The sequence below is a fragment of the Amphibalanus amphitrite genome, unplaced genomic scaffold (genome assembly GCF_019059575.1).
Source record: "Amphibalanus amphitrite isolate SeventyFive unplaced genomic scaffold, NRLGWU_Aamphi_draft 000324F_arrow, whole genome shotgun sequence".
In the NCBI taxonomy this organism is placed as follows: Eukaryota; Metazoa; Arthropoda; class Thecostraca; order Balanomorpha; family Balanidae; genus Amphibalanus; species Amphibalanus amphitrite.
In genome coordinates this window covers 71,245-96,413 of record NW_024881819.1, presented here as the reverse complement: position 1 = coordinate 96,413, position 25,169 = coordinate 71,245, and the positions used below count along the sequence as shown (strand labels likewise).

At 48.8% G+C, this 25,169-nt stretch overlaps 2 protein-coding genes across 3 annotated transcripts in view; one reads left to right on the top strand and one right to left on the bottom strand.

The window, feature by feature from the left end:
- The window catches only part of LOC122388483 (neuron navigator 3-like), a 326,891-nt gene that overhangs the window by 276,863 nt on the left and 24,859 nt on the right, over positions 1 to 25,169 (bottom strand). For both annotated transcript variants that reach the window (XM_043379619.1, XM_043379620.1), the window contains exon 3: positions 18,265 to 18,317. In XM_043379619.1, the coding sequence (XP_043235554.1) occupies positions 18,265 to 18,317 (53 nt within the window). The remainder of the gene's footprint in view (positions 1 to 18,264; positions 18,318 to 25,169) is intronic.
- LOC122388485 lies at positions 12,122 to 14,779 on the top strand. The gene is made up of 2 exons (XM_043379622.1): positions 12,122 to 12,710; positions 12,981 to 14,779. The coding sequence occupies exons 1-2, from the start codon at positions 12,129 to 12,131 to the stop codon at positions 13,431 to 13,433; spliced, it is 1,035 nt and encodes a 344-aa protein (XP_043235557.1). The 5' UTR covers positions 12,122 to 12,128; the 3' UTR covers positions 13,434 to 14,779.

Genomic DNA, 25,169 nt, shown 5'->3' with positions numbered 1-25,169 from the left:
GACCCCTGTGACGTCATCTTTGACCTGACCTGAAAATGACCTTAGTAAAAATTGTAGATCTTGACCGTGCGTATCCGATGCCGTTTACCGTTTGTCGCTGCGATGTGTAGTTTTTGAGATCTGAAGGGGGGGCCGAATCGGCCCCCCCCGCCAGTTTCTTGTCCCGGCGGAGCCCGCCAGGAATAGGGTTAAACAAGGAATGGAAAAGGGAGACGAAGCCTTCACAAACAGGGATCTCCTGTTGCAGATCAATCAGCTGCTGGAACAGAAAGGCATAAACACCACGCATCTCATTTCATCGTTTTCCTAATGACTCTGCACCAATGTAAGCACTGACCAATGCAGTGCGAGCATCGATGTGACATTTGTGTACCAAGTTTGAGTGTTATCCGCCCAGCCGTTCTTGAGATATGGAAGCGGCACCCCGCACGTGCTCACGTGCAGTAGCACCCCCATAGTGCCACATGGAAATGCATTGGCCACTGGGTGCCTAACTATTGACGAAGTTTTACTGTAATGGGCCCAGCCATTGCGGAGTTACTTTATGTGGAACAATTTCGACACCCCTAAGTTGGCACGTGGCACGTGCCGTAACATTAACTAAGATGAAGAAAATCGGGCGAAATTCGGAGAAGAAGGAATAAGCCTACCAAATATGTATGACATATTGTCAAACTGCTGTAAAAGGTCGTACAAGCCGATCAGACTGGGCGTTTCAATACACACCGTCTTACGCATTTTAGTTTCGTTATTACCTAAAGGCTGCTTGACGTTTTTGGCTTTCAAGCATTTAAGACATTTGTTGTCGTCTCAGGTCAAGTAAGATTACCTCCAACTCAACTCGTGGGAATATGCACTTCAAGCCAACTAACACACCACACCCACGTGTGTCATAATGCTGAGAGATGGCGTTCACTCGGCTTGCTCCTAACTTACGATAATTCTCTCGCTAGATGGCAGGCCTGATCCCAATGTTAATTTCCAAGAGACACCAATCCAGTGTTATATCATCCATGACCCAGCAAAAAACATTCATGAAAATTTATCGTTTCCGGCTTGTTTGCTCACTTTTGCCGAGCGTATGACAACATTAGCTACATGAGCGAGTTAAAAAAAAAAAACATAAATCACCCAAAAGACAACGTGTATTTAAACCAGAAGGCCAAGTTTCCAACACTACTTTGACCTGTACACAAAAGAGCATTCTGGCAGAATCCAAGCACAAACCCCTAAAACGCACTGGCATCAGTACCTGCCACTCGGTACTCAGTGCCATCAGTACCTGGGGCATTCCACGTCAAGTGAGACAAAAAATGACCATTTTGAACCTCACCTCCTCCGATTTTTGCGAAACTTTGTGAAACTACTCATCTATATGTGAAAAGAAAGGAGACATGTTTTTGTCAAGATATGACGTCACGTTTCCGAGATACACGTCATCAAACATTGACTTAGGCAAGGCACATTATCATCTTTAAAGCGTCATAACCATTGACGTTTTAGACATATCACCATGAGACAAAGTGTGAAATGGAGGGAATAGATCAGGCTTTAATTTGAGGATAACAATATTGACATAATTAGCTCATTAATGAACTAAATTAAAATTCAAAAAATAAATTTTGATTTTCTGAAAAATGGGTACCCTTCGATTTTGCTGATTTTTACATATTTCATCCTCCCATACATTAGCTACATCATATAAAAAATACAGAATGGGCCGACGTCTACGTAACTGCCTTTTGGACTTCGGAATGTCTGGCACTCGCGAGTTTCGTTTTAGCAACCAAGGAGAGGCGCTACCCGGAGATGCTTCTTTCTGCCCCAAACCAAAGCAAACCTAGCCTGACCTGACGTGACCTGACCTAATCTAACATGCGTAAATATGTACAGCCCTCACGGCAGTTGCCGACTGGCCAAATGCTACTTAGATACGAACATTAGCCCTCACGACATTTGCCGGCTGGCCAGATGCTACTTAAAAAACGAATGCGTGTTTAAACACTTGAGGCTAACCGGCCACGAGCCAGCCACCTTTAGATTACGAGGTGGGTACACTCGGCACACTAACTACTAAGCCACGGAGATAGCTGGTCATCGCAGAGATGTAAGCCAGTTTTTTTTTTTAATGATGCAATTGGGCATTCTCCGGGCAGCGCCTCTCTTTGGTTGCAAAAAGGAAATACGCCTGACTCTCCCAGCGCTAGGGGAGAAAGGCCCGGTTTAGCCAAAAAAGGTATAAAAAACGGAATTTGAATTGTAGGTGGGGAACTTTATCGTGTGCCAATTTCATGGCCCTAGATCAATATCTTCAAGATCAAATGAGGTTAATCGTGATGAAATTTGCTATGGTGACTATTTTGCGTTTATACGCCCATAGCTCTAAGAGTTACTGGCCGATTTTTATTTCTTCCTTTTTACGACATTTGTAGTGTTATGAGAATCTTTAGATAATCTAACCATAAATTTGGCAGTTAGTGGCCTGCTAAGAGTAAGATGTCGCCGGCAAAGGCGCGGGGATCGGCCGACGCGGGAAACGTTTCAGTCACAGATTGTGTTTGCACCCTAATAATTCAATTTTTACCAGTTGGTTTTCGTATTTATTTGACCATTAGTTTGCCTGTACATTTTTAAGCCTTCACACAAAATTTGACACGAATCGATCATAATCAGCGGTAAGAAGCGCAGTGCAAAGATGGAACCGTCCGGCGCCGGCACAGTCTACCATTCAGGCGGCAACGGCCGACGCCGGCCGCCGCGCCGCTCCGGCAAGATGTTTGACTTTACACCGCTATTACTAGAAAAGTTGTGGACCGATTTACCTATTGCTTGCACAGGAGGATTTGCAATTCAATTCTGGACAGATGCTGAAAGTTTGACGTTAATATAATAGTTATGGCGTGAGTTATTGGCGAAAAACAGGTGGGGTTGGCGAAATCCGCCCCTTCCATCGCCCGTGCTACGGTGCACTACTTGTTGCTATATCATCCAAAGTTATCGTTGGCCCACTCTAACTTTCTCAGCACGTATGCCTTACGTGTGGTGAAAGATAATGTCCAAATTTGAGCAAAATCGAAGGGTACCCATTTTTCACAAATTTGATTTTAAGAAATTTATTCAAAATAAAATAAATTCAAAATCACCAAAAAATGTTAAAATTACCAAATTTAACTAGCATAACTCCTCGTGTTCACGTTTCCGTTTGTTTGAAATTAATAGCTTCAAAAATGTTGAAGCTATACAGGGTGTCTCAAAAGTTCGTTTACACATTTCCCATGTCAATAAAGCATATAAGAACCGGCCAAAAATCTAAGGTTTTGGTGTCCGTGTGTACACTAGACAAATATGCATGCTTTGACAACTGATTCGGAAGGTTGGAAACCAAACCCTTTGCTGTATCTCCAAAAATATTTGCCCATACCGATTTTCGTCACTCCGTCAGCTGCCGGAGGCTGATAAAAGGTTATCAGCTTTCAAGCTCTTGTAGGGGAATCCCCCGCAGTTTCTGCGTCGGATTTAGGTTTGACGAGCTCCCCGGCAACACCCGCTTCTCCCTGAAAGCCGATAGCTTGCATCGACACCATCCGTGAGTATTTTGTAGGTCTTCTCTGGTGCTAACTCCCTCATGAATGACTGGCGCCGACCTCCCAAGCACCATTTTCCTTTTCAAAACAACCCCATCCCTGAACAAATGGGAAGTGCCAGGGGCAAATTTTTCGCAGCATATCGTAGCAGAATGTGTCGGCCATCTGTTTCTTAGACACATTTTGCAAAATTTGCAAATCCCGAACGCTCGTCATTCCCAATGTCAAGACCTTCGCTGGGTTCCGGAGTGTTTTCCTCAGGAGAGGTTCTGCTTTGTTAACGGCCAAAACCTGTCCATCGTGCGGTTTTGTCCGGATTTTGTGTGTAAAAGAAAGCTATTTGCTCCAGATCTGCCTCTTGAAACTTCGTTAGATAAAACTTTACATTAATTGACACTTTTGGAGGGTCACTTGTCCTCGGCATTGACGATTTTCACATTATTTTCCCTCAAAATTTAGCGTTATAGATATTATAAACAATTTTAAATGATATTTTGTCTTTATTTTATGATGACCTGCAATTTTTGAAACTGGGTAACCTCTGTCTGTGAGCTTCTAGTCAGTTTTCAATAATTAGGACTGCATTTTCAGCTGCTTTCCGGAGCACGAGTCTGCTGCGGTACAAGGGTCGTTCAAAGCGCTGTTAGTCTCGCATGGTTTTGTCCTTCAAAAATTTTAGCCACCGTTTTTATTAGATGACCATCATGTTGTACTCATCCTCGCCGACACTTTGCCATGTGTCATTTCCGACCTAACCATTCCCATTACTCGTGAAGCAGAGAGTTTCTCAGCCGACCCGAGTACGCGACCTCCATTTTCATGCCTGATCCATGGTCAGAGGTGAACCCTTTTTGTGAGCTCATGAAGGGTCGAATGCGCTTGAAAACAATGAAGCTGCTTGAGGAAGGTTGTTACCAATGCCCATGCAAAATTTCGACTGTTAATTTCATGTTGATTCATAATTATTGACAAAAAAAGCATGGCTGGTACCTGTAAGCGAACTTTTGAGACACCCTGTAGATCTTTCAAGATTGCAATACACGTCCAATTCTGCTAAAAAAGCGGAAGTTTAGCGGCTTGTATCTCTGTAGCCCGAGGGCATATGACAAAATCCTTTGACCCTCAGAGGTTTCACCCAATAGCCAACAAGTATACCAAGTTTGAACAAAATCGAAGAGGTGGCCGATTTTGGCTGTCCCGGTTGACATGGAATGCCCCACCTATGTCTGTGCTGCTTTTCAAATCTGGACCCGACAGACTTAGACCTCGAGACGTATTTCGTTTTTGCAACCGAGGGAAGGCGCTACTCGGATAATGCTCGGGCAGCGCCTTCCTTTGGTTGCTAAAAAAAACACGCTGTTCACCTAATTTATTATTTTAACGAAATGAGTTACCATTCTGAGTTTTTGTGTATTCCGAAGTCAACCACTAGTTACAAGCTGGAAACCACAAGTCCACTACTGGCGCACCCGTTTACCATCCTCACTGGATCTTAGCCTACCCTGATTTTCCGTTAATTTTTCATGGGTTGTTTTAACCCCTCCTAGCCCTTCAACTTGGCCTTAGGACCAACTCAGGACTGTTCCCAAAGGTAACCGATGAACAGTCTTACCGAACCATAACAACAACTTTTCTGCACTAGGTAAGTGTAAAAAGCTACAGCAAAACAAATTATTTTTCCAGGCGTGGGCCAAAGTTGCCCTCGGTGGCAAAAGTTGCACGAAACTACGGTACGTCACTAGAGGTCACCGAAATAAAATTTTGTCTGTGTACAGTTTTTGAAAATTGGGGCACAACTCGGAACACACCGGTTCGGGTCTGGTTCCTAAGTGGCCGACGCCCTCCTTCCAGCGACAGGTATGCAAAAGCTGGTGGGTCCGCCGAGCGTTAAAAACGTAACGTAGGTGCAGGTCATCGCTGAAGTTATGTGCGGCATCCGTGGTGGCTAAGGTTTGCATCTGTATCTTAGGACCTATTTGTCCGACTGCCATGAAACTTGGAATGTAGCTTACAAGTGCCGAGATCTTTTTAGCTGCAATCTCATCTTTTGCTGTCTACCTCTGGATCTATTTTAAAATCGTCGGTCAGAGCCATCTGTTGAGGAGATTCGTAACTAAATTCCTGACTACGCCACCGATGCCCCAACCACGTGATTCGGCAGCGAACCAATCACCGTTCTTGTAGACAGCATGAATGGTGCCAGGTGTCCTTGCGTCGAGGCTAGCGCTTCTCGGTTGTGGCGTGACCGAGAGTCGGGTCGCAGAGCAAGGTCAGTGGGGTCAGCCTCGTCAATCGCCTCCTAGCTAGCGGTGCGCTGGGCAGAGCGGGTCTGGGCAAACCATCTGCGCCACCGGGCGTGTTGATAGTTCTCTCTGGGTAAATATGGAATGCATTCATGGTTGTGCTATTCACGATAGTACAAGCCAGTTATGGCGTCGAATGAGTTACTTAAGGATTATAGGATGATTAATGAGAACCATCTACGTAAAAAAGGAGTTAAAAGATTTCGATTACACATACACATGATTGAATCTTGATATGATTGGCCAATAACTTATGACTGAATGGTAACGAATGTCGATGCTATTCAAAGTGCATATAAGATCAGTCAGTGGAGAACGGAAAAATCCGATTGGAATCGAACCCGAACCCTCCAGAACTATAGCCCGAGTCCCCGACGCTAAACCACCCCGCCACGAAGACACAGTCAAACCGTTAGCATAGTCGCTATGTGGTGAGCGATTTAATCAGCATGACATGACCATGACGCCTACGGCGCTCCGGGTCAGTCGGCCGGGCCTCGGGCGAGGCCAGTCACGTGACCAGTTGGCGGTGAGGGACGAACCCTGTCCTGTAAATGTAGGGGAGGGGTCGAGGAGAGGCCGGGAGGCGGTCGCCGTGCTTTGTGATGACAATAGACGTGTGGTCAACGAAAGCCGGCCTACCCACAGAGGATGTTATGAAAATTGTGAAAACTGCAAAGCGATAAACTCATCAGAACATACTCGTAAGTCGCGCAAATCATTCAGGTTTTTTTCATTTTGTATCCCGATACGCTGTGACCGTATGTGGAACGATGACCAATTGCAATAACTAAAGAAATGAAAGTCTGGCTGCAGTTATATTGCACCTGTGCATAAATGCAACTTATAAAAATTATGGGCTTCTTGGTTTTATAGTTACTTATATGCTTCTGTAGGAGGGCGGCTCCTCCTCCCGTGCCGCCGCCTATTGCTCGGGCGGCTACATGCTGACAATGGACTGACGCTCCGAGACTGTGTCGGAAGTGGGACTCCGCCGCATGGGCGCCGCCACCGGGGGGGACAGGGGGGACACGTCCCCCCCCCCACTCACAGAATGGAAGGGGGACGTCCCCCCAAACTCATTACGGAGCGAGCGAAGCGAGCGTAGTCTTTCGTAGGTTAACGGAAATTTCTGAGTATGCCGTGGTCACGCTTTTGCTAGGCTTATATCTCAGCAACCACTTGACCGACTTACATGCGGTAATTTTTGTAGGGTAGCTAACGAGCATCGGACTATTCCCGATGCATGTGAGTGACCCCATATGCACGTGCCACGTGAAAAACGAAGAGGTGTCAGTGTTGTAAAAATTTCAATATCTCGGCAACTACTGGGCCGCCATTGCGCTGAAAGTTGGCATGTAGGTAGGTATACCCACTAGGCAATGCATATCCTTGTGCCACAGTTGGGGTGCTGCTGCACGTGCGCACATGCAGGGGTCGATTCCAGATCTCGAGAACGGCTGAACCGATTGTACTGAAATCTGATACATGGTTAGGGACCGGTTAGTAGGGTGCCGTGCAAAAGTCAGTTGGGACCCATTTTGCACGTGCGCACGTGCAGGGTGCCGCTTCCAGATCTCGAGAACGGCTAGGCCGATTGCGCTCAAATTTGGCACATCGTTAGGGACCGGTTAGCAGAGTGCAGTGCACAAGTTAGTTGGAGGTATCCCCTCGCAATTTCGCACGTGCAAGGCCCACCCCACCCTCTCGCTCGCTCCGTTGGTCGCCCCAAAAGGCGTTTTACTGGTTGTTATCCTACTCGAAATTTGATTAGGCCCTTCGGTCCAATGAGACCATTTCAGAGCCGCAAGTATGAAAGAATTAGTGGGAGACATTGGTCGGGGCAGCCACCCCACAGTGGGCCAGGCGCTTCAAAAAAGCGGAATTAAATCAATGAGCACAGCTGCGGTGCCAAAAATGATTCGTTACAGGGTAAAATATCATGCTAAAGCCGAATCCGATATCCATTTTCAAATTTGATTGGTTACGCTAGGTCACTGACCTATGACGTCATTATTTAATTTCTGCGCTGCACATATGCCTGGGACAGGCGGGCACTATGCCGCATTGGCCGCGCGTTTGCAGTCTTTTCGTGGTTTCAAGCGTTCAAACATGTGATATGATGTTGGTCCCATGCTTTAGGGTGGGTGTAAAGGTCACCTGAAGGTCAGGTCAGGTCATTGACCTTCGATGACCTCGGTTCACTTTTTCGAGTTTTACATGTTTCTGGGCTAGTTTTTGGAGCTGAATTCGAATTTAGGAACCATTTGAACATTTACAAAGTAGTTTTGGTGCCTTCGTAACATGTTACGAAGCTGTCAGAGGCGGGTTGACACCTACTACGAATACCCGGCAGGACCCATACTGGTTGACCTGACCTGAGCTGACCCGACCTGGCCTAAATGCATGAAGACATCATCTGTGATCAAAACTAACATGATATTCGTGATCAGCATCCCGGAAAACCCCTTAGCAGCCACACTATACGACGTTCTAGCAGGTCCCGACTTTCGGCCATTGACCTGACCTCAGAGGTCACCATTTGACCTATGACCTTAAAACCGGGTACCGTTGGCTTCGTCTCGTGACGACCTACACGATGGTTTTTTCCGCGAGGCTCTAGCTCAATTAGGGGCCAAACGCGAGGAGGGTCGCATCCCCCTGTGCCGTCGAGGGATGCAAAACGGCCTATGCCGGCGAGGGTTAAACCCTTATTTGTCCATTTCGCGCAAAAATGCGCAAAATATTTGCATTGGGCAGCAAGCTATACACCTTGAGGAAAGTCAGGCAGCAAATATCTTCGTGTTGTTCGGTGACGTTTTCTTTATATCCTTATATAAATTCATTGCGTCGTTGCACTACCACGGTTCCGAACAGGCACTGTAAACCCCACCGCTTCTAGTAAGCATGAAATAGTTCCCGGGAACTTGAGTACGAGAAACATGCGCAGAAATACCGGCTGATTTTTTAAAGCTATTTTGTACGCAATAACTTTAATGATTTTACGCTGAGAGCTTTTGAATCGGGGGAACGGAAAATGGTACACAGCAGTCATTTCCATCTCCAGTCGGTAAGTCCTACTTTGCGACGTTATAGCATTATCTGCCTTGACATTGGGGAAAGGAAACTTGCTTATTCGGAAACTTTGGACATTTTTACAATACTCTATCCCATAATTACAGGAATTTCACCGAAGTTGATTTTCGACTTAATTCCGCTTTTTTATGCGCCTGGCCCACTGTGCACCCCAGTGAGCCACTTGGGATGAACCCGACCAATTGAACAGGCAGCCCAGCCCACTGGCACTCACTGCACCCGGCAAAGGACTATAGCTCCAGTGGAGCCATTCCCGCATGGGATAGAGTTGCCCGTCCAGCCCGGAGCAGGGGGTTGCGGCGTGGAGGAGAAGGATTTGACTGTCCTGAGGATGGAAGAGATGGAACGGCCGGTGCCGAATCTGAGAGGGTCCAGGAGGTTTAGATAGGTACTCAGTATATGGGGTGTGGGCCTACATGCAGATTCAGATTCAGATTCAGAGGTATTCAAATAAGGTCCACAATAAACGTGGCTTTTCACTCATTCACGTCTTATGTAGAGCAGAAAGGGAAGCTGGATGCATTGGTCTGACCCCTGCCACCTCGGCCAGCAAAATCTCCAGCTCTTTTCCGACCTGTCATCGCGGAACTGCCGATTTTTGATATCGTGATCAACGTGTGTCGTATAACACGACTGGCCGAACACGGGCCTAATATATTTCGTCTAACCAGCCAAGAGCATGACTTTACACCAATCCGACCTCGAAGTCAAAATCCGAACATTTTCGAAGACTTCAACTCCGACTCTAGCCAAAACTGGCCAAAACAGTCAACTCCGACTGATTCCGGCTCCGACCCCACACTTCTGCAGTCACGCTACACTAAAGTTCCAGCTTCTAAGAAATAAGCTATACCTACGGTTGACAGGACCACAAAACTTTGAGGCGACTTGACTACTTGATTTGGTTTTCCTGACCTAAGGTTTTCTGGTATCAAGCTTGTTACACGGGCTGCAAAATTCGTATTTTGGAGCAGTTTTGCCTAATGTTTTTTTTTTTGCCAATTTTCGCGGCGCTTCGCGCCGATTCGTGCACAACCCAAAAAGAGAGATTTGTGACTATACAACGCGCGATTGTGACTCTACAACAATTTGTGACTCCCCCACGCGGGTATGCAATATGCATTACCTATGCAATATGCTTAGTGGCATACATCAACAATTATACCGTGATAGAACACGAAGCTTTGCCGTGAAACTGAATCGGACATCAGATGTGTATATAGGTAGGTACTCGGTGGGAATGCGGTCTATAGCCATTACTTTAAGGAAATACCTAAACATGGGTGTCCATTTCCGCCAAGTCGGGGGTGCCCGAGCTCTCCAAATTCCCCGCCGGCTCGGCCGGCTTGGCTTTGGAGCCTCAACAGACCGCGCGGGTCAAGGTCACCGCTAGGGCGGCGGCGGATTTGCTGCGCCCGGGCACCCCAAACTCGGTAGAAATCGACACCTATGTATAGTCTCTCTTGAAAGTATCGCGTCATGGGCTGCGGCGGCTCGGCGAACTATTCCATTCAGTTTGAGGATCCCAGCATCGTAGTTGCGGCACTCGGTCGCCAGGGGCGCTAGTCCCGCGAGCGGCCTGGCAGTTCGGTCCCGCTCTCCGATCGGTGCGCGCGCTCCGCTGTGCTGGAGTGTGGCTGTGGGTAGTCGCCGGTATTTTAGGCGACTGCCAACCCCGCCTGTTCGTATGGCGGATGAGAAGAGTGACCGTGGCGACAGTGTGGCAGACCTGTCAGCCAGGTTCGATCGCTTAGAAGAGATCGTGGCACGGTTAGCGAGTGACAGACCCGCACTTGGGCATTCCGCCGCGTCAGCTGCATGCGAAAACGACAGCGCCGGTCGTCGGCAAGTCGTGCCAGAACAAGTGTTGCCAGCGCCGGGCGCTGCCTTCAGCTCTTACAGTGAGCTACAGAGTGAGTTTCGCGCTATAAAAGAGAGTGTCGCCAAGATCAAGCTACCAGCTGATTTGGTGGTCGGAGACAGCCGTGCTGGCATCGGTCGAGCTGATCTCCCGAGGTTTACCCTCATCCAGAAATCGGCGAGATTCCAAGAAACCATCCTCAAGCTTTTGGCAGCTGAAGTTACCGAGGCTTCTCTTTCGAGCGTCACAACGGTGGCACTTGCCCACCTCCGTTTCCTCCAAGAGGAGTACACGAACCTTCTCGTGAGCAGTCAGTTTGACGAGGGCACTTCCAAGCTGTTCACCACCCTGCAGCAAAACCCAGCCGCCTTCCCACCGAGTGCCTTGGAAAATCTCCAACGGGCAGTTTCCATCGCCGGTGCCCGCTCATCTCGGCATGTCAGTTCGGCGGTGCCGCCCCGCGGCCGGGGGCCACGCCAGCCGTTCGGCTTCGGGCGGGACGGCGGTGGCGGCGGCTTCGGCTTTGGACGGTCTCGCCGGTTCGGCCCTGGCACGCTGCCAGCTGACTGGACTGGCGCCCGTGACCGCTCTGACCCAGCCGGGTCACGTGACCTGGCCCTGCCGCGGCGCACGGGCGGCGCGAGGGACGTGCCGGAGTGATTCAGAGTGACAAGACGGACGTGCACGTAACAGGTAACGTGATCACAGACGTGAGTGATGCCGCTGTGTCCAGCCTTTTGGGAGCGCATTGGAGCTTCTGATGTGGTGATAGACTGGGTGACACATGGCATTACCATTCCCTTCGCTCGTGTGCCGGAACCCTCGGTGTTCAATAATCCACCCTTTAAAGGTAACGAAAACAGTTTCATTCGTTCTGAACTTCACAAGTTGCTGTCAAACGGTGTTGTGGAATGTGTAAGTGAAATGCCGCGATGTGTGTCGCCGTTGAAAGTCGTGCCAAAAAAGAGTGGCAACTTTCGCCTTATCTGTGATCTGCGTTACGTCAATGAACATTGTGTCATACCTCACTTCTCGTCAGAGGATGTCTCTGTCCTCCCACAAATCATGGGCACTCATGATCGTGCGGTTACCCTCGACCTGCGTGATGGTTTTTACCACTTTTCTATCCACCCCGATTTTCGCACTTACCTGGGGTTCCAGTTCGAGGGACGCTGGTACGTCTGGTGCAAACTTCCCTTTGGATGGTCGGGATCGCCATACTACTTTCATAAATGCATCCGCGTCATCATTGAGTACTTGCGTGGCGTTCATCAACTGTCTCTCATGGCGTTTGTCGATGACTTTCTTCTCACTGGATATCAGTCTGACATTTTACCCAAGCTTCAAATTCTTCTCGACACCCTGTCTCAACTTGGTCTTACCGTAAATCACGAAAAATCTGTTCTTTGTCCTTCAGATGTTGTTACGTACCTTGGCTTTGTCGTCCGCTGTGCTGGACCGGACGGACCTCCCGTCATTACCGTGCCGAAATCCAAGGTATCCAAGTTGAAACAGGATATAACACGCGCCCTCAAACGCTCACGCATTTCAGCGCGGCTTCTGGCACGCTTTGCAGGCCGTTGCATTAGCATGCTTGCCGCCGTCTTCCCGTGCAAGCTCAAACTTCGAAACGTTTACCGACTTCTCAACTCCAGGCACTCGTGGGAGGCCTCGCTGGAGTGGTCGGCAGGAGCAGTGGAGGATCTGACCTGGTGGGTTCGGTCCCTCGACAGCTGGAACGGGAGGCTCCTGCTGCCACCCGCGCAGTTCGACTTACAACTGCTGACGGACGCCTCGGAGTCCGGCTGGGGCGCTGTGCTGAGTCCACCAGCCGGTCGTACCGCCTCGGGCTTCTGGTGTCCCACGGTGAGCAGCGAGTCGTCCAACTTCCGTGAGCTTTTTGCTGTATATCTTGCACTTCTCTCCTTTCAGTCGTCACTTGCAGGCAACAAAGTAGAGATTTTATCCGACAATGTTACCGCCGTAGCGTTAATTAACAAGTTTGGCTCGTCTGATCCACGTCTTGATGCCATAGCTCAGGCAATTTGGTCGTTTGCATTGCAGCACAATGTGATGCTTGCAGCTCATCACATCAGCGGGATTTGTAACGTGGAATCCGATGCCCTGTCCCGGCAGCCGCTGCGGCACGAGTGGTGCTTACACCCCGCGGTGTTTCGGCAACTGGAGCGCATGTTTGGACCGCACTCCATAGATCGGTTCGCGTCGTTTACGACGGCGCTCCTACCGGTCTACAACAGCCGCTTCGACGACCCGGGATCGGCTGGCGTGGATGCCCTCGGCCAATCCGACTGGGGCCAACACATGAACTTCGTCAATCCGCCATTCCGGCTCATTCCGCGCGTGCTGGATCTTGTAGAGGCGCAGCGGGCGGAGGCGACTCTCATCGCCCCGCTCTGGCCAGGGCAGCCGTGGATGACCAGGCTGAGGCGGCTGTGTGTCGCACCTCCCATCCACCTGCCGCCGGTGAAGCGTACGTGTATGCCGGTGCTGCCGCTGCAGGTGATCGAGCCGCACCGGAACACCGCCTGGACCCTCTGTGCCTGGCGGATATCTGGCGCTCTCAGCTAGTCGAGCGCGGTTGGTCACCGGCTGCCAGCGATCAGCTGACTCTCTGCCTGGCAGAGTCGACACACGCAACATACGATCGCTATATTCGGGAGTGTTCCGATTTCTGCGCGTCTCGCGGTGTGCCTTTTCCGCCTACGGATTCCGCCCTTCTGGCCGATTTTTTGATGCAGAAAAGTCGTGCTTCCGACCGTCCTCAGTCCATGTTACGATGTTTGTCCGCGGCTTTGTCTTCCGTTTACGAGGCGTGTAACCTGCCTGTCCTGACCTCTGATCCATTCATTGTGCGTTTGTCAAATGCTATCGTGAAAAGTCGCACTCGTCTGCCCATGCAGCGCTCTCGTGTGATGGATGTCTCGGCGTTCACACGCATGTTCCGGGCGTGGCCAGCGAACAATGCTTTGTCTGTTAAACAGTTAAGGATGAAAACAATTACGTTGCTGGCTATCGCTCTGATGCTTCGGCCCTCTGATATCGCCCCTCAGGCGCGCACTTTTCACGCGGATTCCGGAGTGTCCTCGCGTTTCGTGATGTCTACTGACCAGATTACCTTTTGTTCGGACGGCTCGGTCAAAGTTTCGTTTTTAGGGATTAAGAACGATTTACACAGAACTGGTTTTGTTGTTACACTGCCGCCCGGAGCGGATGTATTCACTGACCCTGTAGACGCTCTGCGCTCGTACATAGCGAGCACTGACCGGTGGCGGTGCCCGGTCACGAAACCGCTGTTCATCGGGCTGCACCGCCCGTATGCGGCCATCTCTGCCAGCTCCGTCGCCCAAATTTTGGAGACATCGATTAAGGCCGCTGAGTCCTTCGGCCTTCAGCCTGGACACCGGCCGAAAGATTTTCGTCCGACGGGGGCGACGGAGGCGATCAGACTTGGTGTCGCCGCCGACACAGTTCAGCAGCTCGGCCGATGGAAGACGAGATCGGTGTTTTTGAACCACTATGTTCACAGTCAGGTGCCAGGGTCGTTCACGGACGATCTTCTTCAGTAATTCTGATCTTGGTCTGATTTCTCGACGCCACATGGTTTTCTCTCTATGCGATTGCGTTCTGTTCATTGTGTATCAATAAACCTTCCTGGCGCCGAGTGCCTGCAACGTTGGTTTGCACAAATCGTAGTTGCGGCACTCGGTCGCCAGGGGCGCTAGTCCCGCGAGCGGCCTTGACCGCTCGCGGGCCGGCAGTTCGGTCCCGCTCTCGTTGCGTTATGATTGGCATTAGCATTAGCATGTACGTTAGAATGATTAGCGTTAGCCGGACTTACGGAGAGTCGGATACCGGATAATTGCGTTCTGTTCATTGTGTATCAATAAACCTTCCTGGCGCCGAGTGCCTGCAACGTTGGTTTGCACAAAGTGAGGTCATGGCCTGTATCATAAAAAGTACGCAGTACCTCGATTCTACGCCAGCGGTAGGAGGAAAACTGCTATATGACGCAGGCACCAGAGGCTGACAACTGGGTCAAAACAGGTGGAGGCCGGCCAAAGGTCATGCTCGTATCGCTCTTCCTTGACCCCGTCCCCCGCCCCAGGCGGATACCGGCGCCGCTTGGGTTCACCAGCCCGGGCGTTCATTGGTCTGCCAGGCAAAATGACCCCGGCAGTCGGCGCGCCCTAAAGTTCCATTGGTCTGCCAGTGGGCGCCAATCACTCAGTGTGCGAGACGCGTAAAATCACAACGAAGCAAAGTTCCGCCATAACCCTAGTGTGAAGAGGCCTTCCGAATGACGTAAACAGGTCATGGGAGGGGAAAGGGGCAGCCTGGCAGCAAATAGGGCTTTTAAAAAGAAGACGGCTAAAATGTGAATATTCTTTTTGCGCCGCTCAGTAAGCGGCTCATTAAAAAGAGATAACTTCAAATATATGACTAATTGCCTGCGAGAGAATTTTTGTGATTTGAATCCGCTCGCGGGTGCATCTGCAACACGGATGCATGCATTCTTTTAGCGGATGCGACTGATGATTTTTTTTTTTGTATTCGGGCACGGATTTCCGGATTTTACCAAAAACCTGTGACAGTGGTGCCGATGGTGTGACAGTGGTGCCGGTCAAATGTTAACTTTGCAATGAAACAAATCTCAACAAGTCCTCTGCGAATACTCTGCGAGTAGGGTGGCTTCCGTTGACCATATGCTGACTGAATTCACAAGTTACCGGACGGCTACTGCCACCTCTCCCCCCATCCCTCCGCAGTCCGCAACCACTCCCCTCGCCCCCGTGTCACGCTTCGGTCAGTGCTAACGGCGGCTCTCAAACTTTTCCGCTCAACCGCGGCTGGGGCAGGTGGCGCCTTCCCCCAGAGTCGCGATACTTTCAAGAGAGACTATACCCAAACTACTTTCCTCAAAACAGTTGTTTTGCCACAGTTTTATGAGTTCTTAAACTTAAAATGGTCAGGAAATAATGAATATTTGCAAATGGATTTTATATTTATTTTTACATCACTATTTTCCATCTTTCGTATAGAGGCTACTTAGTACTTACCTATATCGCAGCGGAAGCTGATTACGCGTTGACCAAGCATAGTACGTAACTCAAACCAGCTGAATGCTGATTGGCTAGCATTTTTCCGTAAGGGAATGGATTCCTCGGTAAGAGAATGACAAAGTGTAATCTATGGGAAGGACGTCAGTCTTCAAACCTAAAATCGATACCGATATATTTGGCTAGGGCGATCGTTGGGCTATAAAAGCTCCTGATTTGTTCTCGTCTCAGCTCAAGCTACAAAACTGCTACTTCAGTTCAAAACCCTATATTAAAAGTGGCAGTCAGTTGGTCAGTCCGTCCCCCCCCCAGTCAAAAAACCGTGGCGGCGCCCCTGCTCCGCCGCCGCAAGCGCCCGCGGCCGCAGGTCACGCGCCGTAGGCTATATGCCGACTGCCGAGCTTGGCGGCGACGGCGGCTGGTGTGCAGAGTGATGGCGGCTGCTGATTGGCTGGCGCTGCGACGCTAGGGCAGCCGCCGATTAGTTTCTCTGTGGGAACCTTCTGTACCAGAAGGTCGTCTGGTCTCGTCTGAAGGTCATGTTGAAGACGGGGGGCATTGAGACGGGAGCTGGGGAACGGGACTTGAACTTGAACTTGGACTTGGACTTTGGTTTCGAACTGGTCACTCAGTAGTCAGTGTTAACAATATATCTGCATATCATGTCTGATATTTAACCACTCACGGCCATGTCTACACTTCAACGTTCCTTCTTTATTTTCATGAATCCGAGCGAATGGTGGGGAACAAATATGTTGTGTCATCCACTGGCCATTTGATTAAAAAAAAAAACTAGTTGGATGCCGAATCCCCCGCCCGCATTAACTGGCAATGGCGTCTAGATGGCCTCTTCCAATTAAGTGAAATATAAATAGCGGTATCATGCTTCTTGTGATTTCATACGCGGCACGCTCACTGAGCTGACTGTAATTGGCGCTCACTGAGCAGACCATGATGAGCCAATAGCGCCCTGTTGAGTATCCGCCAGAGGCGATGCACGGGGTCAGGGTTGAGCTATACGAGCATGACCTCTGGCGGCCTCCAGACTGTTTCCACCCAGTTGTCAGACACCGGTGCCTCCGTCATACGGCAGTTTTATTCCTGCCGCTGGCGTAGGATTTTGCTACAGCGTGCATCTGATGATACAGGGCACATGACCGTACTGCTGAGGCCCTATACTGAGCGAAAAGGTTCGCCGGACCGGACTACTGAAGTCCATGCACAAATATTTTGAAGAATTTGACTATGCAGGTGCTCCGAAATTAAGCATGTTGATAGGCTTATGTTATGCAAAATATCAATGGATTTTTACAATGAAAATAGTTGTGGTGAATGGTAAATCTGAGATAGTGTTCAGTTATATCTGCTGACTCCAAATAACTTATTTCTTTTATCTTCAAAACTGTAGCTTTCACAGTCATTTCGGTCAAAGCTCCCACGTGACACGCCGTCTGCTTCACAAAATGGCATCAGACATATCGCTCCCGCACGCAGCTGGGGTCAAATCTCGCTGTTGCCCTGCGGCTGGCGCCCCTGTCACCTACCCCCATCCACCCCTCCCACTGCGCCGGCCGGTAGCCCCGCGGTCAACCCCTCCCCACCTCTGACCCTCCCGTTCCTCGCCTATCAGAGAGAGCCCCTATTGGTCGATGCTGGTGTCCCGATCATCAATGGCTACACTCTACTGGAGGGTCCAACCTTGGGTCCAACAATGTCACTTTACTACGGCGTAGTACGCACGTGCGTAAGGTTTACAACTCTGTTCAGTGGCGGTCACAGAGATTGGACTCCGGGGTGCCCCGAATGGAGTGAATATTCCCGCGTTCGATTATAGCGAGCATTCTGTGGCAGGTGGAACTGTGACGCGTTAGAGAAAGTTGTCCAACTGAAACACGAATCTGTACGATACTCGCTTTTGATGATATAGGCCTCACCATTAATGATTGGTGCTAGGTTTCGTCCGATTACAGTATATGCGCTCATTATTTCAGCGGTGACCTGTACAGTCTGTCTTAAAAGTACCGCGCAAAGTGACGGTGGATCCATCAAGCCTGACTGAGGTAGGGCCTGCTATAATTTGAAAGTTACCGAACCAATTGACCTAGGGAATGGACGAGGATGTGAATTGCTTCGGTGACTCAAATTTAGTAGGCCCTTCCTCGGTCAGGCATGATGGATCCACCGTCACTTTGCGCGGTACTTTTAAGACAGACTGTACGTCAGAGAGAACGTTTCGGACGCTTTCTGCCAGGACACCGTGATATGAGCATAGCTCGGTAGCCGAACACTGATAAAGCTCTATCTAAGGACATGGTGAAATGACCAGCCGTGTTGTCACTCACCATATGAGCACGGCTCCTGGGCCGTCGGTTGATGTCGACCACCTTCTGGCCCGCTGCAACACAGGGACAGAGCAACACAGTGTCAGCGTGGCACCCGGCACTGGCCCGCAACACAGGGACAGAGCACAGTGTCAGCGCGGCACCGGTCACTGGCCCGCAACACAGGGAGACAGAGCAGCACAGTGTCAGCGTGGCACCGGTCACTGGCCCGCAACACAGGGAGACAGAGCAAAACAGTATCAGCGTGGCACCGGTCACTGGCCCGCTGCAACACAGGGAGACAGAGCAGCACATGTCAGCGTGGCACCGGTCACTGGCCCGCTGCAACATAGGGAAACAGAGCAGCACAGTGTCAGCGTGGCACCGGTCACTGGCCCGCTGCAACACAGGGAGACAGAGCAACACAGTGTCAGCGTGGCACCGGTCACTGGCCCGCAACACAGGGACAGAGCAAAACAGTGTCAGCGTGGCACCGGTCACTGGCCCGCTGCAACACAGGGAGACAGAGCAAAACAGTATCAGCGTGGCACCGGTCACTGGCCCGCAACACAGGGACAGAGCAAAACAGTGTCAGCGTGGCACCGGTCACTGACCCGCAACACAGGGACAGAGCAGCACAGTGTCAGCGTGGCACCGGTCACTGACCCGCAACACAGGGAGACAGAGCAACAGAGTGTCAACGTGGCACCGGTCACTGAACCGCTGCAACACAGGGACAGAGCAAAACAGTGTCAGCGTGGCACCGGTCACTGGCCCGCTGCAACACAGGGAGACAGAGCAAAACAGTGTCAGCGTGGCACCGGTCACTGGCCCGCAACACAGGGACAGAGCAAAACAGTGTCAGCGTGGCACCGGTCACTGGCCCGCTGCAACACAGGGAGACAGAGCAAAACAGTGTCAGCGTGGCACCGGTCACTGGCCCGCAACACAGGGAGACAGAGCAGCACAGTGTCAGCGTGGCACCGGTCACTGGCCCGCAACACAGGGACAGAGCAGCACAGTGTCAGCGTGGCACCGGTCACTGGCCCGCAACACAGGGACAGAGCAGCACAGTGTCAGCGTGGCACCGGCACTGGCCCGCTGCAACATAGGGAGACAGAGCAGCACAGTGTCAGCGTGGCACCGGTCACTGGCCCGCTGCAACATAGGGAGACAGAGCAACAGATTGTCAACGTGGCACCGGTCACTGAACCGCTGCAACACAGGGACAGAGCAGCACAGTGTCAGCGTGGCACCGGTCACTGGCCCGCTGCAACATACATAGGGAGACAGAGCAACAGAGTGTCAGCGTGGCACCGGTCACTGGCCCGCTGCAACACAGGGAGACAGAGCAGCACAGTGTCAGCGTGGCACCGGTCACATGTCCAGTGACACCAGCTAGCAGCCCATCAACCCATAGTGCACCTCATCATCGGCCGCCACTCAAAACGTCGTGTTAGGCCATAAAAGGTCACCAGCAATTTCCCGACAATAAATTTTGATGGATGCATGGCAGAACGATGAGATAATCTCGAGTGTGTTCTCGGGTTATCGATACGAATCGAGTGAAATGCGATCTGGGTAAAAATGGTGTATCCTGGTTAAAAAAGAACATTAACACGCGCAGTGGAAGGGTTGCGAGTACTACGCCCAGTGGAAATGGGGCGGATGCCGCCCCCCCCCTAAGATCTCAGCTCCCACTGGAGCTACAGAAACGAAATTTGGAGGGTAGGTGAGGGCCCTGGGGAACTCTGTTGTGTGTGAATTTCATGACCCTAGGTCAATATCTTCAAGGTCAAATGAGGGCAAATGTGGTCAAATCTGCCATATGAGCGACTTTTTTGCGTTTACACGCCGATAACTCAAAAAGTTACCAGCCGATTTTCTTTTTTTTCTTTCACTATACAAAAGAACATATATTTGTGAGTATGTATGGCGAATTTCTAGTTAATCCAACAATAAATATGGCGGTTAGAAACCTGCTAAGGGTAAGTTGTCGCCGGCTGAAGCGGGATCGGCCGACGCGGGAAACGCGGCAATCAGAATTTTGTGTTTACACACTCATAAATCAAGTTTTTACCGGCCGATTTTCAAAATTACTTGACCATAAGATTGTTTGTACATTTCTTAGTCTTATCAAAAAATTGACGCGAATCGAATATAATCAGCGGTAAGGAGTGCGACGTAAAGACGGAACCGTCCCGACCCAGCACAGTCGACAATTCAGGCGGCGCCTAATGATTGGCGCCGGCCGCCGCGCCAATCATTAGGCGCGGCGGCCGGCGGGGCATTCCACGTCAAGGGGCATTCCACGATAGATCGTACCAGGCCCGTCACCCTCATCTCTCAGATTTTAATGAAAATCGGTCCTAGGGGTAATCATAGGCCCCAAAGACGCCTGGCAAAATATCAGACTTCTCAGATCAAAACTTTTTGAGTTATATTGCATTACATTTTTTAACTTCGGTTTGTAACGGTGAGTTTGATGGCCTATAACTCAAAAACGGGTTAAACAACCAACAAACAGTAAACAACACTAAGCTTGCGATGAGTCAAAAATTAATATTACTATTTAAAATTTCCAAATAAAAATTTTCATTGTTGAGCAAAAACCTTAATCTTTTTTCATTTGCCTCTAATGACTTTTGGGACCAAATTTTTTCACATTCTTATTTTTTCAAAATAAACTTCATGTCATTGCAAATTGACATGCAAAAAATTAGAAAGGTGTTCTTTCTATAAGTTCCTCATTTTCCCGCAAATACAATGGGTTTCGGAGGGGTTGATACGACCCCAGCACGCCGTTTCGCTTCTAATAGAGCTAGAGCCTCGCGGAAAAAACGAGCGTGTGTGCCGTTACAAGTCGCAGCGATTGGTACCCGATTTTAATGTTTCAGGTTAAACGGTAGCGTCTGAGGTCAGGTCAAGTGACTGAAGTTACGGGTTCGGTTTTTAGTAAATAACTTCGCAAAAAATGGCCGCAGAGCCGCGATTTTGGCATCATTGTGTTCGCCTAGCTCAGGCGCGGCGAATGATATGCTTTTTGTTTGGGTGAGGTCAACTTAAGTAGTTGACCTCGGGTCAAGGTCAGGCAGAGCCCCTCAGGTCACGAAGCTGGGCAAAGGGTATCATATGGCATATCATTCGATTCGGAAGGTCTTCCCAAGTCCATTGGTGGCTTTCCCGACTCTCTAGCTCCATTTGATTGGGAGTTATTGACGAAAAACTCGTACGACCCTAGTGACGTCATAAATGACGTCACGCAAGGTTAACAATGCAAAAGTGAAGCATTGGACTTTGCAAGGAGTGCATGAAATCACGATACCATGTACATGAGATAGTTTCAGATCATTCTCGGCGCCAAAATAACAGTTTTTTATATTTCCCCATTGACTTATAACAGTGATGTCACGTGACCGACCTGACCTCATGTAACCTTAAAAAATTCCCAGATATACAAGTTGTGAGACCTCTGGAGGACACCATGTATGCGTCCTGTAACTTTCATCTCGGACAGCTATGGTCATTGGCGTCCAAAACAATGTCAGAACCAAACAGCCTTTTTCACCCTCGCGCTTATAGGAAAGAGGGTTGGATGAACCCTCTTTTCACTTTTTTCAGATGGCTCAGACTTCAATTGAAATTTCAGTAACCCGTGATGTCACTAGTCAGCTTTACCACGCCATTTGTAAGCTCCCCTCCCGAAATCACTATTCGAAACCGTTATTGTGACGTAAAATAAATACATTTATACATAGAAAGAACACCTTCCTAATTTTTTGCATACTTCTTAACAATGAGCCAAATATTTTTTTAAAGAAATAAAAATTCAAAAAAAAATTGGTCCCAAAGTCCAAAAAATACAAATGAAAGAAAACTTGATATGTCATATATTAAAAAAGCGTATTTTTCGAAATTCAAAAAATGTATATTAATCTCTGTTTAATTGCAAGTTCAATGGTATATAACATTTGGCATTCGAATAATCCGTCTTAGAGTTACAACCCGCCAAACTTAGCGCTGTAAAGCAAGATCCAAAAAATGTTATACACCATAACTCAAAAAATACTTATCTGATAAGCCTGAAATTGTTACAGGTGGATTCAGAGCCCCTGATTACCCCTGAGACCAATTCTCGTCAAATTCCGAGAGATGAGGGTGTCAAATTGGAAAAAAGTGGTACGATCTATCGTGGAATGCCCCACAAACAGTGGGCGCTCATTCTTGTATGGAGTACACCAAAGTGTCATGCATGTGATGTACTTTTGTCGTGTATCGCTTTTCAAGGGCGAGGGTTAAGCTACCATATCAAGCACTTCCATGGGCTCGCCTAACAGTACGTTCATGTGTTAAGTAACCTTTAGTCCGCCCCCTGGCGGAAGGGGGCTATTTTTTGCCCCCCCCCCCAGCCTTTTCGATATATCACCAGAACCGCTGCGCCGATCGTCACCAAACTTTCAGTAATCTCCCGGGCATTAATTTGCCACATTGTGAACAAACAATTTTCCAAAGGCTATGATAAGTCGGCCGCAAATGACGTCAAAGTGACGTCATGTTCTGCCGTTTTCGACAAAAAAGGTTTCGCGGGAAGAGCTGTCAGGCCTATAGCTTTGAAGATACAGAAAAACGTTTAAGACATAAGGGATGTAGAAACCAAAGCTACTAAAATGCTATCTCGAAATTTAAAAAAAAAAATCGAATTTTGATCCCTAAAAATCAAAACATACTTTTTTGAATACAATAGCCAAAAACTCATTAAGTTTTTCGATTTTTGAGAAAAAAACGGAATATATGTGATAACCCCTACCGAGTTCTATTCACATACCAATTTCTAGATCGATATCTCTATTTTTGGCCAAGTTATAGCAGAAGAAAAATGATCAAAATTGACGTCAAATATTCAAACTCAATTTTTAGCACTTCTAGACCACGTAGCGCAAAACCAAGACCGCCATTAGACTCGCCGTGACAAGTTGCATCGAAACAATGCCCATTTTATGCAAAATATCAACTTTCAAATTTGACCTTTTTTGACCTGACGTTGACCTGACCTCCACCAGGAAATGACCTTAACCGTACCTGATGGTCTTGTAACAAGCACCATTGAGAAGAAAATGAAAAATTGGCCAAAAAACATGCAACTAACACTGAGTCCTAACAACATTTGGTTCATACTTCATGTGCTGACCCTTGGTGACATGGCCTCTGTGACCTGACCTGGTATCAGTGACCTCTGTTAGCAACATGTGTACTACACAACTGACGCTCTATCGATGATTTTCCATAAAATGCGTTTCACTCAATGTTATAGTGCATTCCCTAGAAGACCCGTGAACGGTGAAACATTTTATCTTTGACCCGACCTGTGACGTTATCAGTGACCCCGAGGTCAATGAAATTATATGTTCTTCAACAGATTTGAGAGGACTATCGAACACCGTTTGAATTTCGCGAATCCGTAGAGTAGTTTCGGAGATACGAGGAGGGAAAATAGCCCCCCCCCCCCACACCACCACCAACACCACACCAGCGCCTCGTTTCATAAAACTCTGCCGTAGCTTACACCTTTCCGTAATTACGAGGGGGTATCGAAAAGTTCTGATCATCACATAGAAGATATAAACCGATTTTGATGATTTTTGGTTGGTATTATATTTGGTTCTTAAGAACAATGTTCCCGCAAAGAAAATCCTGATAAGTGGTTTTATCTTATGTAGGAGAGACTTAGAAGTAAAAAAGATGAGTATTGGGCCCATTGAGGACCGAACCGTCAACCAACTAATGCATTTGAAACGGTATCACACTGAGAAAATACATCAAGAACGTGAAATTAGTTTATGACGAGGAAACCCCATCTCATGCACTTACCGAAAATGAAGAAATAATTTTCAACTTGGTTGCATGGCCCTTGCAGGGAAGTCAAGAAGTGAGTGACTACCAGTGACTGACAAGGTGGTGACTGTGAAGGAAGTGGAGGACCCCATCCTTACAGAGCGTCGTGTGACCTTTCAGATGATTGTGCAACAGAAAGGTCTCAATGCTGGCAGTGCCTAAAAATATTATCAGCGAAGAACTACAGACTATAAAGGAGTCAGCCCGCTTAGAAGTTCGTGTGCCTACTTTGTTCAAGAGAAAAATGCGTCTTGGCCTTTCGAAATGAAAACTAGGCCTTTTTTAGGAAATTGAAGACATCTTCGATCATTTGATGACTTGTGACGAATGCTGGGTCTATGTGTATGATTCAGAGACAAAAAGATGATCAAGAAGTTTAAATACGGCACATCTGTCCTTAAAAGGCGAAGATGCAGAAGCCGATATGGAAGCTCAATGCTGTCAGTGTTCTGGATCTGGCCTAGGATAGTCAGTACCGACTGTCTTGATGATGGTCGGAAAATGGTAAGCAAGCACTACTGCACACTTTTGAAGAAGTTGCGAGATGGCCTCAAGCAGAATCGCCGCAAAAAAAGCCCAAGAAAGATGTTTTATCCGCACCGACAGCGCCCCCGCCCATCCGTCCTGAGCTGCGATTGAAGAAACAACATGATGTGGACATTAAATCCTACCGCATCTAAGAAATTCACCTGACCGGGTATTAACTGACTCTTGATTGTTACGGGAGATCAAGGCCCTAACGGGAGATGAAGAATCCACAGTATGGCCGGTGATTTAAGGACAGAAATGACGTCATTGATGAGGTGGAGCAGTGATTTACGGGACAGTGCGAAGGTCCTACAATGACCGCCTGAGGCAGCTCAAGAAACGATGCAATAAGTTTGCGGTCGTGTGCAGTGTGGTGACTTGTAAAGGAGTAGTGAACGTCATGTAAAAAAAATCAAATTTCTATCACATCTAATTCATGGTGATGATCAGAACTTTTCGATACCCCCCCCCCCCCCGTAATTCCTTTCAAACTACGGAGCGCAAAT

What these genes read in the sequence shown, in the direction of transcription:
- LOC122388485 (XM_043379622.1), top strand. Translation starts at nt 12,129, where the DNA reads ATGGCGTTTGTCGATGACTTTCTTCTCACTGGATATCAGTCTGACATT. An exon ending in CGGGCTTCTGGTGTCCCACG is followed by an intron (nt 12,711 to 12,980) that starts GTGAGCAGCGAG and finishes CTGTCCCGGCAG; the next exon opens with CCGCTGCGGCACGAGTGGTG.